Source organism: Brachycentrus maculatus, unplaced genomic scaffold (assembly GCF_059751285.1).
Source record: "Brachycentrus maculatus isolate JH-2025_06_01 unplaced genomic scaffold, ASM5975128v1 h1tg000241l, whole genome shotgun sequence".
Taxonomy (NCBI): Eukaryota; Metazoa; Arthropoda; class Insecta; order Trichoptera; family Brachycentridae; genus Brachycentrus; species Brachycentrus maculatus.
The window spans coordinates 854896-872697 of NW_028280992.1; the positions used below are offsets into that span (position 1 = coordinate 854896).

A 17802-nucleotide genomic window follows, 5' to 3' on the forward strand; every position below is an offset into this window, starting at 1 on the left:
ATAAAAAAAAATTACTTAGAATTCTTAGGACATCCGAAATGAAGACTCTACGACCCATTGCAGGCCTAACACTTCGCGACAGAGTAAGAAACTCAGATATAAGAAAAATCTGCGATGTTGAAGATGTTGTGCGATGGGGAAGAGAAAGAAGACGTTTTTGGAGAGATTATGTGAGAAGAGCGAGTTCGGATCGAGTGGTGAGGGTGGCAGCGGACAGCAGTATGGGCGGGATCAGACCCCCAGGAAGACCACTTAAACGATGGAAGGATAGCTGGTCTTCCACCTCCCAAAAGCGACCCGAGAATGACAGGACCTAGTCCTAAAAGAAGAAGAAGAAGAAGACTTAGAATCAGCTCGTATGATATTCATTATTTGCTCACTATAATTCGAGATCAGACGAATCTTAAGAGCGTCACCCGTCTCGAATATTCGGGCATACGACCCCTGAAGACTAAATATGAGATAATCTTATTTATTATTTATATTATGAGAAATTTCGTGATGTTCGCTTTAGCGGTACAAAAAATGAAGCATTGCCACGGCAGACTTATTAGTATGCTAAACGAATATCGGAATTGAAAACTAAAAGCCATTGTTGAATGCAAATTGAAAGGCACGACGAGAATACACTAAGAATTGTTTAAGTGTACAGTAGGCGCTGGTTATGAGGGACAGATGGAACGAATGCGGAGAATTCTTTACATCATTTTGAGTGTGTCCAAATACAACATTTACCAATTCTACTCACGATTTACAACCACACAACTCAAATTTTTGAAACTTTTAGATTTATTGTTAAAAGTGGGATGAGGAAAGCTTTGTTAAGCAGAAACTCTTTCGTGTTAGGTCCGAATCCTGGATTATATTCACATACTTGAGAAACGCTAGAAAACATCATTATATATATATAACCCTCAATATAAAAAATACATCGATCGAGTTGAATCTATTCAATCAAAATTTATATCATACTGTAAATTTGCGATGAAAGTTCCAGAAAGTGAAGCAAGTGACTTTATTACTAAACTTAACCTAAAATCACTTAAATTCCGACGAAGCATGGCCGATATTATATATATTTACAAAATCATTAATAATCTTGTTGACTGTCCACAGCTTTTGTCACAGATTGGGTTTAGGGTTCCTGGGACCCAGACAAGAAACAAAAGTATTGTTCACGTTCCGAAATATAATACCAAGTCATATCAAAATTCTTTCATTAACAGAACCTGTTATTTAATTAATAATAAATATGAGAATACAGATATATTCAATATTACACTACAATCCTTTAAGAAAGAAATTGAAGAATCCTTTAATCTTGAAAATAGTATGTAATTATTATTGCTTATTTGTATATATATATGTATGTGTACCGTGTACCTATGTGCGCATGCGCATGCATATCACGTTCATGAAATTTAATTTAATTATGTTTATGGAAAAAATAAGTTACACTACTTTTCATTTAAGGCACTATCATACCAGTGAATGGTGTGTGCATTTCTACATGTAATTATGAATACTGGTATGTATGCGCACAGAAACAAAAAGGTACCTTACTTATTTGTAACAATTATGTTAAAGCCTGTAATTGGACATTACAAATATTACTTAATTGAATGTATATTTATGTTATACTAAATTGTCTGTTGGCCTTACAATAAATAAATAAATAAATAAATAAATAAATAAATAAATATATATATATATATATATATATATATATATATATATATATATATATATATATATATATATATATATATATATATATATATATATATATATATAATAACCCTTATCCGCACCCCAATGGTGCATAGGGCACTGTGTCTTATAAACGCAGTGTTATCATGATCGTTTTACTTATGAATGAAAGGTGATCAGCCCTCCGCTTCAGGTACCAGTCCATGGTAATATCGAATAAATATTACAGTGAAAAAATCACTTATATTTATTTTTACCCCCCTTGGGAATCGAACCCGGGACCTCCAGAACGGTAGCCGAGCGTGCTGACCATTACACTACGGAGGCGGACATTGGCGAGCGTGCTGACCATTACACTGTTGGCCTTACAATAAATAAATAAATAAATAAATAAATAAATAAATAAATAAATATATATATATATATATATATATATATATATATATATATATATATATATATATATATATATATATATATATATATATATATATATATATATATATATATATATATATATATATATATATATATATATATATATATATATATATATATATATATATATATACATATATATATATATATATATATATATGTATATATATATATATATATATATATATATATATATATATATATATATATATATATATATATATATATATATATATATATATATATATATATATATATATATATAAATATATATATATATATATATATATATATATATATATATATATATATATATATATATATATATATATATATATATATATATATATATATATATATATATATAAAGTTAATTTAATTTTTTTAATTAATTTTAATTAAAAGAGAAATATTTGTGTTTTTATTATTTACACAAATATTTAAATTTCATACTATTTCTGTGAGCCTAAGCAGCTCATTATTAGAAATAGGTATCAAATTGTGGTAGAGTGGGTTCGAACCGAGAAACTTTGACTTAAGAGTCCGCAACACTAACCACGGGACCACAACCCGACACAATTTTTAAGCTTATAATTTAATCAGTTAATATATTTACAACATTTTAAGTGTGTCAAAATACTTGTTCACAAATCTGGATTATGTCCAATTGGGAGTTATTTTTTAAGTTATTTTTTAAATCTCAACATAGATGGAGAAGAATATGGAAATCTTGTCATTTACAGGGCTTACGACCGTCATAGGGTGGTTTGAGTTATGATTGAAAACCACACTACTCAAATTCTTGAAACTTCTAGGTATATTGATAAAACACAGTGTGCGAGAGGTCCTACAGACATTTATTACAATTGGTGCGCAGGTGAGGATAATAGAAACATACAGACTCCCCCGCATTGCACTTCACGGCCAACCTCAAGGTGGACGATTTACAGGCAGACCACCGAGGAGATGGATTGACAGCTGGAAATCGACATCGCAGGAGACTAATCCCTCTTAAGAACAGGCCACAAGGCCTACACCAAGAAAAATAAGAAAAATAAATAATTGGTTTTATCGTAATTCAAGATAATTTCATTGATTGATTCGGCAGTCACTTTGTGGTAAAATCTTTCCATTTTTAATCAATGTTTTACTTAGTAAATACCACTATTTTTGAAAATCTACTGTGACACTAAAATTAATAACATTTAAGTCGAAGGTTTCGTTGGTACATTTTGATCGTAAGACGTATTATATTTAAGTATTTGATATTTGATTTTGAAATTAATGGTTCGTGAAATATTTATCACGATGTTGTAGTAACAATTTCCAAATATTCTCCATTAATTTCCCTCGACAGCACTTGCTTCAAAATCTGGCAAGCGGAAGGTAATAACATTATACGAAATATTGTACTTTATCGATTTTCTGAAGTTTTTGCCGTTGGGAAATTTTATTTTATTTGGAAATTTAACAAATCAGTAACAGTAAGTTATACATATATGTACAAGTATTACAATACAAGTAGGGTAGACTGGGTACGGTTGAAACAAATGACGGTTGAAACAGAGCAAATATCTTGCAAACCGTATGCGGTAGGGTGAAGGGTCCAAGGGACGAACAAAGTGGACAACAAGTTCAAACACGAATATCAGTGTTGCATCGCTCGCCGCACGGTGCAGTTGCTTGTAGGAGGTCTTATTGTATTTTGATAACCAAAAGTAAGTATTTTTGTTCCGAGAATTTTTCTTTTATTACGGTTTCCATTGAAACGATATTATTGAGTATGATTTCGTGTTTGAAATGAAGCTTGTAGAACACGATATAGTGATTAGTTTTAATGTGCCATTATTGTTAACATTACTATTTTCTGTTTTCCACCTAAAGGAGGGGTTGGGGACGGTTGAAACATTTTTTGTGGGTACGGTTGAAACAACATATTTTTTCAGTTTTCCTGTTTTCTTGATGCCGAGAGTACGCGCAAGAAAGACTTCGAGAGGGGAGGTCGACTTGTCGAGGTATACATACGCTTATGAGGAGGTTAAAGCAGGAGATTCACTGCGAAAAGCGGCGGAGAAGCATGGATTAAACCACTGTTCGCTCATTATATATATACGAAAGCGAGATGCATCTGGTGAAGAAGAAAATGGGATATGAACCCCATAACGAAGTTTTTAATAAAGAGCAGGAGCAGGAGCTTGCAAAATACTTGCTACTAAAAAAACAGAGAAAGAAGATATAAGAAAGGAACATGAAATAAGGTTGAAACGGATGAAAACTAAGTAAGTCAAGAAAAGATTGGATGGAGGAAAAAGTAGAAGGATCGTTAAAGGAAAAATAATCATAATACGCAACAGGAATCATCATCAGAAGAGGACGAGTGCTATTGTCTTGTTTGTCTGTCACTGTATTCAGAGAGCAAATCCGGTGAAAAGTGGATACAGTGCACCACTTGTAAACTGTGGACTCAAGAAGACTGCACAAAAGGTGGTCTTAGCTATGTTTGCCACAATTGCGACTCGGAATGATCCCAAAGCTAGATTTTCACTTGATTTATGACTAATCAAAATGAAAGAACTGTTTCCTTTTAGTTTATTCACAGATTATTTTCGTTCGATTTGTTTTTTTTTTAAATGCCATTGTTTTTAGTTGTTTTTGTTCATTACATATCTGTAGACTGATTAATATTGTCATGCGGTGCCATAATTATTTATAAAACAAACATAAATAATGAATAAAACGTCTTACAATATTAAATATTGATTTATTTGCGTGTGTTTCAACTGACCCCAATCACTGTTTCAACTGCCCCTGGTATGGGGACGGTTGAAACAAATCGGATATATTTTTTAAATTTGATCTGCCACTAAAAATAACACACCGGGTACTGAAATAATACTTCCCATTAGTAGACAGAAACACGCTCTTGTATTTAATGCATCTTAATCATCGCTTGACTTGTTAAGAACAATTCTATGGACAATATAAGCAAAATTGTTTCAACCGTACCCAGTCTACCCTACTGTTTTAAATAGAAAAAGCCATATTTGTTCCTACATTTGTAAAAATAACTGAAAGAGAAAAAGGGGAATAGGGAAAGATCAAAGCTCAAGTCAAAGCCAAATTTAATAATTGACAATAATGGGTAGAATTGGTGAATGTTACACGTGTGTAAAGTGATAACTTAAACCAGCCTATGACGGTCGTCAGCCCCGTAAATGCCCAGACTTCCATATTCTTCTTCATCTTTGATGAGATGTCAAAAACAATATGAAAATAACTCCTGTAATTGGAGATAATCCAGAATTTGTGAACAAGTATTTGGACTCACTCAAAATGTTGTGAATAAATTATCTGGTCAAATTATAAGGTTTAAATAATAAAAATGAAAATGGTATTTTCTGGCGTTTCTCATGTGTGTGATTAATAATCCAGGATTCGGACCTCACATACTAATATAAGAGTTTCTGATTAATAAAAAAGCTTCTTTACATCTCAGCAATAGATGTCTCTAGTGAAGTTCTAGTGATTCAAGAACAATGTTTTTAAATTGGTTCATATATATAGAACTTCCAAGAATTTGAATAGTGTGGTTGTCAATAATGGGTAGAATTGGTGAATGTTACACGTGTGTAAAGTGATCACTTAAAGCAGCCTATGACGGTCGTCAGCCCCGTAAATGCCCAGACTTCCATATTCTTCTTCATCTTTGATGAGATGTCAAAAATAAAGACAAATTGTACAAAACAAGGGACGAAACAAATAGATCATTCTCATGATGTGTTATTATTGGCTAATAAATAAATATGATAAATCGTTAGACTATCGGTTACATCCTTATTGAAATCTGTAGAGAAAAAAGGGAGATTTAAGGTTAAAACATTCGATATTTGAATAAAACGAAAAACGGACACCGTAATAGGTCATCAAATTTTACGTCATCGGGTATATGGAGCGTATCTCTTTATGTATCTGCTTTATAAAGCTGTAATAGTAGTAGTGTAGATTCGTTTCTGTGACGTCATTCGTTACCAACTTACGAAAATAACGTTTTTACGAAGGCAAATTTTGAAAATGAAAATGATGAATGAAAATATTGATTATATCGGATATTATAAACACAAAACGAGTCTTACACAATTTTTTATAGGTTGAGTATGTTAAATTGGATATTTCTCCATGTAATCGGAGTCTGATTGATAGATAAAATGAAGTTCCACCAAGAAATATCAGTAAAAATGATTTTCCTTTCAATTCTATTAAATTATCAGTACACAATGACATAGTTTTAGAAACCAGAATGTTTTGTAATATTTTTAGGTAGTGATAGTAGAGTGAAATGTTGTTTTGGGGGGGGTTTTTAAATCTCCCTTTTAGGTCCAGTTAGGTTAAGAGAGAGAAATGACTAAATTAGCAGAGAACGCGGAAGGTGAGAAGACTTGATGCCAATGTGAAAAGTGAAGGTGTCCGTTCCTCTACGCTGCAGTTCCTTGTAGGATACAGGTTTGCCTCCCACATACGCGTTGGTCAATGTACCACTTGATTCAGATTTTCAAACAGAAACCACAGAAGTTCTTCACCGAGCATCATAATTCTACCCGAAAAATGGCGAAACATTGCCAATTATAGTGGAGTTTATTCGGTTTAAATATATTTATTTTCACACCATAAGAAAGACACTTGAATTTTACGAGTATTAAAAAAACACCATGATCTTTTTCCGACACCTTATATTAGTTTCTATATTAATTTACTTTGTGATCTATTTTTTATTATCATACGTAATTTATACATATTTTTTTCACCACCCTACCTCTCAAAAAGAGATTATCTGAAATTTTTTTAAGATTTAGTATTTTGTTAAAGTTCATTAAGTATCTTATTTTTTTAGTTGTTTTAAACATTTTTCTAACGACCAAGAGTTAATATTATCTTCTTCATGGCAACACCTTACAACAAGTGTTTCCTTTATCATTTTAACATCTTAACTTATCATCTTTGTAGACTATTGGGGTCAGCTCTCCTTGTCCTAAGGTTGTAGGTCCTTCTATCATGGACCAAGTCACCTAGGCCATGATTTCGAATCATGTTATCTTTCTGTAGCATCCATGAATTCTTTGGTCTTCCTCTAGATATGTTTCGAGGTAGATCCATTTTGATTGCCTGATTTACAATATGTTCAGGTTCTCTACTTCCTATGTGCCCATACCATCTCAGTTGCCTTTCCTCTACCTTACTATTGATGTCAGTTACACCCAGGTTTCCACGAAGGCGTGAACTCTTTATTTTGTCTCTAAGGGACACTCCAGCTGACCATCTAAGCGTTCGCATTTCAGCAGTTTCCAGTTGCCTAGAGTAGGCGTTATACATCGTTCAGCATTCAGAGCCATAGAGGAGTGCGGGTCTGACGTCTGACGTTTGTTTAGTAGACTTTTCCCTTAAGCTTGGTTGGCATTTTTGGGTCAGAGCTTCATCCATCCCACACTAATTCTTTGCAATACATCTGCTACACACCCTCCACCCATATGCATTAGTGACCTTAGATATTTAAAGCAGGTGCAATTCGGAATTGCTTTTCCATTAACTGTATTGGGAAGATGGCAGCATCAAGAGTTAATATTTTTAAAAAAATTGTAAGATTTTGGTTTATTTATTTATTTTTTAAATTTGTTTTTTATGCTTAAACATATCGCTCACTCCTTTCAAGAACGTCATAAATAAAAAAATCGTCAATTTTCAGTTATGCATGTTTTCGGAATGTCAATAAAATATACTATATCCCAGCAAAAGCGGCATTTTTTAAACTTAATATTTACCCGCTATAGGGCAGAAAGTGTTGTTTTTGCATTTTGAAGAAAAGATATTGTTAAATTATTTTTTTAAAAATACCTAATTTTTTTCATATGGAGAAATAACCTTCAGGTTTTACCTATAAAGATCTGTTGCACAGTAAAAAGATCAATAAGCGGCTTGATATTTATTTTTGAAATATTGTATGTATTATATTTTTAAACTTTAAAAACGTTCTCCTGAAAAATCAAGTTTTTTGATTTGTGACGTTCTTGAAAGGAGTGAGCGATAAGTTTTTTTAAAGCACATAATGTGGTTTGGTGAGTCTTAGCAAAAAAATTGTTATGTATTTAGAAGCGTACGTATATATTTTTAACAAACAAATTCTAACATTTCAAATGTGTCCAAATACTTGTTCACAAATCTGGATTATCTGAAAATATAAGAGTTATTTTGAATATTATTTTTTGACAAAAAAAATTATTTGCAAATAATATTTTCATATTATTTACCAGACTTCCATATTCTTCTTCATCTTTGATTAAAAAAAAATATGAACAAATTCCAATTTTTTTTCGAGTATGAGGTATTATTCACGTCACGATATTGTACGTAAACATTTTGTCCAATCAACTATCCGGGTGGAGTTATTTCTCTGCGTAATTGGCTTGTTTTCCTACTCCATTCCTACAAACAGGAAGGGATTACCATCGCTCCGGGGTTATGTATGACTCCAATTGTCAATATTAACGTTGTATTTTGTTGTTTCCCGGTACAGATTCCTCTTAATGTTCTTCTAAATCTTGTCTGCTCGACTTTAACGTACTCCAATTACCTCCCCCATCACATTTGTTACTCCTTCCTCTCTCTAACACCCTGGTATCTGACTAAATAGAATTATATTCACAATTTCATTCTTTGTTCACGAATCTAGATTTGGTCCACTTAGGAGTTATTTACATTGATATCTTAACAAAGACGAAGAAGAATATGGAAGTCCAGGTATTTACAGGGCAAACGATCTATCGTAGGCAGATTAAAAAATAACTTTTAAAACGTGTAACATTTACCATTACACTCAAATTGATAATATTATTAAATATGGTATGTACTAATTTAAAAATCACAAAATTTATATTTTCACATTTGTTAAATTTCGATTGATCCAATTTCGAAACATTATACAAGAATCACTAGAACTTCACTAGAGATACCTATTGTGAGATGAATGAAGCTTTTTTTAAAGCAGACAGAAACTCTTTCAAATAATTTCGATGTATTTTCACATTTCATTCATTAACTCACCTGCTATTTGAAAAAAACTGATTATTGAAAAAGTAACCGATTAAAATAACATTTTAAATTCCCATTCTTCAAATAGTATATTTTACTACATAAAACAGAATGAATGCTGGGAACAAAGTGAATGGTGCACTGAAATCAGTTATAGCAAATAAAAACCTATCAGCGGAAGCTAAACTGGCAGTGCACAACGGAGTCCTGATTCCAACTCTAATGTATGGAAGTGAAACATGGAGTTGGCAAAAGAAGGATGAAAGTAGACTGAATACAGTCGAAATGCGAACTCTCAGAAGAATGTGTAACAAAACGATGTATGATAGATGTGCGAATAGTGAAATAAGGAAGGAATGCAAAGCTGAGATAAGCATTATCGATAAAATTAAGAAAGGTGTGTTGAGATGGTTTGGACATGTAGAACGAATGAGTGAGGAAAGAACGGTAAAACAAATTTATGAGGCGAATGTTAGCGGGAAAAGAAGCAAAGAAAGACCAAGAAAAACATGACACGATCAGGTATGCCAAATACTTGAAAGTGGTCAGGTTAGGAGTCGTAACAATCGGCGGGTATGTATGAGGAGATGCATGAACGTGGAAGAGGCGAAGAATGTTTGCAAGGACAGAGTGGTGTGGCGCTCTATTCTCTCTGCCTACCCCTGCGGGGAAGCGGCGTGATGATGAATGAAAAAAAACAACTTATTTTAGTATTGTCACATTTCTTAAATTAACTGACCCGCTTTTTAAATTAACTAACTGACTTAAATAACATCATATTCTCACATTTCTTCAGATAACTATCATACTACCCAAAAAACTGACTTGAATAGCATTGAATTTATATTTTCCCATTTCTTTAAAGTCACGTTTTAGAGCAAGTACCATTTTTCATTGTTTGCTTTTAGTGCCAAATGTGTTTTATTTTACGACATTAATAAAATCCGATTTCTGCCAAGCTTGAGTGTCCGGACGTTCTACTAGTACTGTACATAGCTCGCTGAGAGCATTTCTCTGGTGAGTGCGATACTAAAGATGTTAAAATTCCACCTCCACGTTCGTATATGTACTACAGTCATAATTCTACGGCGACTTAGGAGCGAAAAATAAGACTACAAGGAGAGCAATGATCGTTGTCGTGAGCGTACTTGGGCGGAAAAATTTAACGTTTATGAACGAATATGTATGCATGTACGTATATATATATATATATATATATATATATATATATATATATATATATATATATATATATATATATATATATATATATATATATATATATATATATATATATATATATATATATATATATATATATATAAATATATATATATATATATATATATATATATTTATATATATATATATATATATATATATATATATATATATATATATATATATATATATATATATAAATATATATATATACATATATATATATATATATATATATATATATATATATATATATATATATATATATATATTATAAATATATATATATATATATATATATATATATATATATATATATATATATATATATATATATATATATATATATATATATATATATATATATATATATATATATATATATATATATATATATATATATATATATATATATATATATATATATATATATATATATATATATATATATATATATATATATATATATATGTATTCAATTCAAACCCTTTTCCGCACCCTAATGGTGCATAGGGCACTGCATTATACAAACACAGTGTTATCTTGATCTTTGACACACGAACTCTTTCACGTACTATTTCAGGGTCAAATTAAATAAATATTAGACTGAAAAATCACATATATTTATTTTGACCCTCTTGGGAATCGAACCCGGGACCTCCAGCATGGTAGCCTAGTGCACTAACCACGACACTATAGAGGTGAACAAAATACTAAAATAGTTAAAAGTAAATGAAAGTTATGAAATCCTTGGTACCTGTTCGCGCACGTATAAAAATTCACAAAGAAATCTTAATTAAAATGAAACGGGTAAAACTTCAAATCACTGTTTACGAATGGGACCATTTGAAAAAAGCAATTATTTTCCACAGCGGGGATGAAAACAGACAGGGTGACTTTTGTATGCAACTTTTAGGGGTGGGATTTTTGTTGTTTGATGTAATGAGTTTGCTGAAGTCATTATACACTGACTAGGATGATTCTTAAGGGTGGATTCTTAAATATACAATTCAAAACGCGACCGGCTGCGCGAGAAGCCGTGTTGTCCGCGAAATATCTTTTCACAATATTTTAAATTTGATTTTTTTAACATGCAAATAATGATTTTTTTTAATTCCTATTTTTCAATTTGACTTTTCAATGATTTTTTTCTTTTCGAAGCCATATGTTTATTTCGAAGAAAAACTCATTTTTTTTAATACAATACCAAAAAATTTTATTTCGATAAATATTAAAGATTTTTTAATTTTTTTTTTTATTTAAACCCTGGGCATAATTGAACGAACCGAACGTAATTGAATTTGTTGCTTAAAATACCATTTTTGTATTGAAAAATAAGTTTTACTTCGAAATAAATAAATGGTTCTGAAAAAAGAGTCATTAAAAGGTAAGGAAAGGTAAATTATATATTTTTTTATTATATATATTTAAAAAAAAAAGTCGATTTCCGATCCACGACTAACCTCTATACTGGTATACAAGTAGTAATACATCATATCTATTAATTACCTATAATTTAATTTATGTTAAATGAGTATCATTACCAATTTTCATACAATATATAAAATAATGTGATAAAATATGACGACTAAGATTATGCATATTTTTTATTCTTGTGTGGAAGTATTGTACAGTAGAACCACTCTAAACCATCCTTTTTATTATTGAGGGTATGTATGTTTGGAACGCAAAAAAGGTTAGATTTTCAGAAAATACAGAAAAATATGAATATAATATAGTAAAATAAACAACTTCTGAACTCAAAAATGACAACGTTTTATTCCCTTGGTAAAATGTCTCATTTTTAATAATAGCAATAACAATTTTTTTTGATTTCAATGTTTTTAATAAAAAAAAAATAAAAAAAAAAAATTTTTGAGTTAAGAGATTGCCTATTTTACTACAAATTCACATTTTTCATACTTTTCTAAGCAATTTTTCTTAAAGGCTACCTTCAATTTACATATGTATGTATTGTTATTATAAATTCTTGTTTTTGATAATATAAAATGCTGTTCCACCAAGAATTTTCAGTACAAAACTTAAATCCAGTAAAATTACTTAAGAAAAGGCCAGTTATAATCAGCTAGAGCACTGTCGGATTAACCGAAGTGCCAGAACAGCTTATGGCGGACGAGAGAGGTTCTACTGTATTTAGTTGTAAATCAATGATTGCGTGTTCTTATAATGTAATAAAAAAAAACAAAGAAATAATAAACTCTCCTGATCATTCATTGTTCACTTTGTGTAATACCACTTAAAAAGTAATTTTGAGTGGTATTATATAAAGTGAACAATGAATGATAAGGAGTATTATATTACCATATCATGAAGTAAAGAATGCTTTTAAAATATAAGAAATAATCACAATTTAACAGAAGGGGATTGATTGAAATGTGACTGATAGTCAAAAATATTGAATTTTGGCATGACCTTCGCTTGCTGGAAGAACTCGGTCCTCGGGATGGGTGGCGTCTCCGTCTGAACAAACCCTGGAAAGTTGAGGTCCTGGTACTCCAAGTCCTGGTAGTCCAGCTCGCAAGAATGGGCGTCTCCGCTGGTGGCCAGTCCCGAATCCTCGGCTCTTCCAAGAGATGGCCTCTTGAACGAGTGCCGATCGATGTGCAGAGAAAGGGGAGAATCCATCGTTTATTTTGGAGCTTTTTGAGAGTTTCACGTTTTTCTGGAGAGCAGCAGGTTCAAATTGAGGGTCCTAAACCCTTCGAAGGTTAAGGTCACTCATGATTACACCAAGGTCAATCATAATTACACTAAGGTCACTCATAATTACACCAAGGTCAATAGTAAATCACAATTCGACCAATCTTTGGTTTAGTTTACTGTTTTTTATTACACTGTTTAAATGGCACTTTTCAAGTCATGTCGACTCCTTTAAGAGAACTTAGTCTGTCTAATAAACTCGAAGCTTTGGTGGATTTGTCGATTTCATCCGAAATCCATGTTTTCTAAAATCATATTTAATTAATATGTATTTTACATGTTGTGAGGATTGTGGGTATGTTGGTGACACATTAGTGACCACAACATAGCCGCAATCGTGTGCATACCCGGATAGTCTGGTAAGAGGATTATAGATTTGTCTCCTCTAGAAACCAGTCATTCACATAGCTACCTAGCAATACTTGTTTATTATAAAATAAATTCAAAGTACTAATGAGTTCATCGTTCACCACCTTAGTACATAACAGAAGTTAGACTTCCTATCCAGCGATTCGGTTATCGATAATTGGACAAGAATTGATAGTGACATTGCAAAAACGTGTCACATTTATTACTCATATTTTGTTACACGAGAGAGACGAAAGATACACGTACAACGCAGAGAGAAGGAGAACGAGAAATTTTAGCATCATTTACACTAAAACGGTTACGGCCCAGTATTCGTTAAGTCGCAACTTAATTTGCTCTGAATCCAGGTAAAATTTTACAAAATACTTTTTTCTTTAAACACCATTTTTGCATTGAAAAAATAAGTTTTTCTTTGAAATAATTAAACAGTTTTACAAAAAAGGGTTACTGAAAGGAACGAAGTTTAATATTTTTTTATATATTTAAAAAAAAAAAAACAAAAATTCCAATATACATTATTTACAAAAAAAGAGTGAACAGACATGTGACCTCTCCAGTGGTCTGTGATGGAATGAATTCTATGTTGTCTAATATCCCCTTAAAAGAAGGGCATTTTGGTACTGTTGCGATTTTTTATCTTTTTTTTTGGGAAACTATTGAATTACTTTAATTAATTAATTAAACTATTGAAACTATTAAGTTTTACAAGATCTTACCTTCCCTAGTTTCCAAATATTAATAGTCACCCCTCCTTAAACCCAACAATCTTCATTCCTTCAAAACTTTCTCAACTTAATTCATTACTGAAACTTTTCTCATCTGCTTAGAAAGATTACGAACGCATAAATTATTCCAAATATTTTTTTAAAAGTATTCAATTCAAACCCTTCTCCGCACCCCAATGGTGCATAGGGCACTGCATTATATAGACACAGTGTTATCTTGATCGTTAACACACGAAGGAAAGGTGATCAGCCCTCCGTTTCAGTTACCAGTCCAGGGTAATATTGAATAAATATAAGAAGGAAAATATCACTTATATTTATTTGACCCCCCCTGGGAATCGAACCGGGGATCCAGAACGGTAGCCGAGAGCGCTGACCATTACACTACTGAGGCGGATAAAGTATAACTATATATATATATATATATATATATATATATATATGTATATATATATATATATATATATATATATATATATATATATATATATATATATATATATATATATATATATATATATATATTATATATATATATATATTTATATATAAATATATATATATATATATATATATATATAAATATATATATATATATATATATGTATAAATATATATATATATATATATATATATATATATATATATATATATATATATATATATATATATATATATATATATATATATATATATATATATATATATATATATATATATATTTAAATTTATGTACTTCTTAAACTAAAGTGCAAAGGCAAATAGCCGTATGTTAAAAACAGTAGTTTTGCGATAAAAGAGTTTATAGTTGACTTAAAATGATGCTTTTTGCCAAAACATGTATCAAATTAATACAATTTCGCGGCTATTTGGATAATGAATATCTCGGTAAATGAAAGAGATAGAGCAAAATCTGTGATTGCATATGATAGAGGCTAGTTATAAGAATGCTTTGAGCCGTGTTACGCCAAACAGCCGCAACTTGAGTTACGGCTAGTTGCCTTTACACATTAGTAAATTGTTGTTAATCATGGATAAAATGATGAATGTAAAATGTGTAGAAAGTGATCCAAAGTGTCCGAATTAAGAATCATCTCCAATTATAGGAGTTGTTTTCTTATAATTTTTGACACCTCAACATAGACTTCCAAATTCTTCTTCATCTATGTTGAGATTTTAAAAAAGGCATTTAACTTTTTGGTTACTATTTTCTCCAAAAGAATTAATTTTATTTAGTTTGAATCATAATTCGCCGGAAATAAAGATATGATGATGTTTCTCTTAATCCTTATTCCAAAAAGGTTTAATTTCTGGGCGGAGTTGCGCATATAAATTACGTACTATTTATTTCTTGAAAGAAATTTATTAATTTATTCCTCCTTTTTTTAAATAACCGGTAAGTAATAAATAATGTTGTAAATAAGGAAATTCAACTAAAAAAAGACATTGAAAAATATCTATATTTAAATATGTTAAAATATGTTTATGAGACGAATGTTTTTAGTAAAAGAAGCAGAAGAAGAAAAACTTGGCATGATCAAATGTTTCAAACACATCATTTCAGTCAGGTGTCAGAATAATCGGCGGGTATGTATGAGGAGAAGCATGAATGAGGAAGAGGTGAAGATTGCTTGCAAGACAGATTGGTGTGGCGTGCTATTCTCTCTGCCTACCCCTACGTGGAAGCGGCTTTAGAATTATATATATATATATATATATATATATATATATATATATATATATATATATATATATATATATATATATATATATATATATATATATATATATATATATATATATATATATATATATATATGTATATATATATATATATTTATATATGTATATATATATATATATACATATATATATATATATATATATATATATATATATATATATATATATATATATATATATATATATATATATATATATATATATATATATATAAACATAAAAATCATTATAACAATTGATGTGTTGTGACGTGTTTGCAGCCCGTCGTTGGATGGTTTAAGTGAATATTTTAAACGTGACAATCAACATTCGACCCAAGATTGACAACCACCTTATCGAAAATTTTTATATTTACTTCATAACAACTCGCAATATGCTTTATAATAATTTTTATGGGTGACATCTATGAGATTTGCTTGTTTACTAGAGCTAATAGATTTCTACCAAGTATAGGATTTTTTATATTTTTTACGCACTCTGGTATAAATTTTAATTATTTTTTAATCGGGTTTAATTAGATTCGTAGAGACTAGCTTTAGATAAAAGTTATAGTTAGTTTTATTTTTGAGTTACATGCTTTCCGAAGTCAAGCAATTAAAATAACATGATATCATAAAAGAATAATGAATGGTGGTCGATATAAAAATTTGGTTATGTTAAGCGATATGAGCCCAATCAACAATGTAAGATCAATTATTTACTTTTTTTTATTTTAAATTTTTTTTATGGTTTGAATATAAAAATAAATCGCTCTTATTAAACCACTTTTATGTATGGTGGATTTGATTTTAGCAATGACCCTTATTTGTAAATGTTTGCAAGACTGAAATTATTTTACATACTGGGAGACGCCTGAACACTTGATATATTAAATTTTGATGAAGCTTATAATTTAACTAGTTATTTCATCCAGAATATTATGAGTTTGTTAAAATTGTGTGCGTGTGTGTGTTTGTGTGCTTATGTCAGTTCATGTGCGATTTCGCAGCAGTATCCATTGTTGTTTTGAGAAGGCTTTTATTACGCGGAAACCCGTTTATTTAAATGTATGCAAGATCCTTACGTAGTAAAGTTGTCGAACATGGGTTGACTGGTGAATGTTATACGTATATAAAGTGATCATTAAAACAAGCCTATGACAGTTCGTAAGCTCTGTGAATACCCATACGTTCATATTCCTCCTCATCTTTGTTGAGATGGCAAAAAATATATAAAAAGCTCCTTACTGGAGAAATACATATTTGTGAACAAGTATTTGGATATTATTTTTCAACATCTCATCAAAGATGAAGAAGAATATGGAAGTCTTTTTATGGGTCATCTCACCAATAAATGTATCTAATGAAGTTCTAGTGATTCAAGAACAATGTTTCAAAATTGGTTCATATATATATAGAACTTCCAAAGATTTGCGAAGTGTGGTTGTCAATAATGGGTAGAATTGGTGAATGTTACACGTGTGTAAAGTGATCAATTAAACCAGCGTATGACGGTCGTCAGCCCCGTAAATGCCCAGACTTCCATATTATTCTTCATCTTTGATAAGATGTCAAAATACTCCTATAATTGGAGATAATCCAGATTTGTTAACAAGTATTTGGACACACTCAAAATGTTGCAAGTATTTGGATACATTGAAAATGCTGTTAGTATGTATTATTAATTCAGAAATGAACTTCTTTCTACCGGTTAGTTGTGTATTGCTTATCGATGCTTGACTTGAGATGTGTGGTCAAATAGAAGCCCGTTTGTCCATATGTATGACTGCTGGAACTCGCTGCCATAAATTTTGTAC

General features: G+C 30.5%; 1 protein-coding gene across 1 annotated transcript in view; it reads right to left on the reverse strand.

Annotated features, from left to right (window-relative positions):
* LOC148306462 (monocarboxylate transporter 12-like) overlaps nt 1-13416 on the reverse strand; it is an 83781-nt gene extending 70365 nt beyond the window's left edge. Inside the window, exon 1 of the mRNA XM_088264991.1 lies at nt 12883-13416. Coding sequence (XP_088121117.1) covers nt 12883-13095 — 213 coding nt within the window. The 5' untranslated portion in view covers nt 13096-13416. The remainder of the gene's footprint in view (nt 1-12882) is intronic.
* Between the last annotated feature and the right edge of the window lie 4386 nt (nt 13417-17802).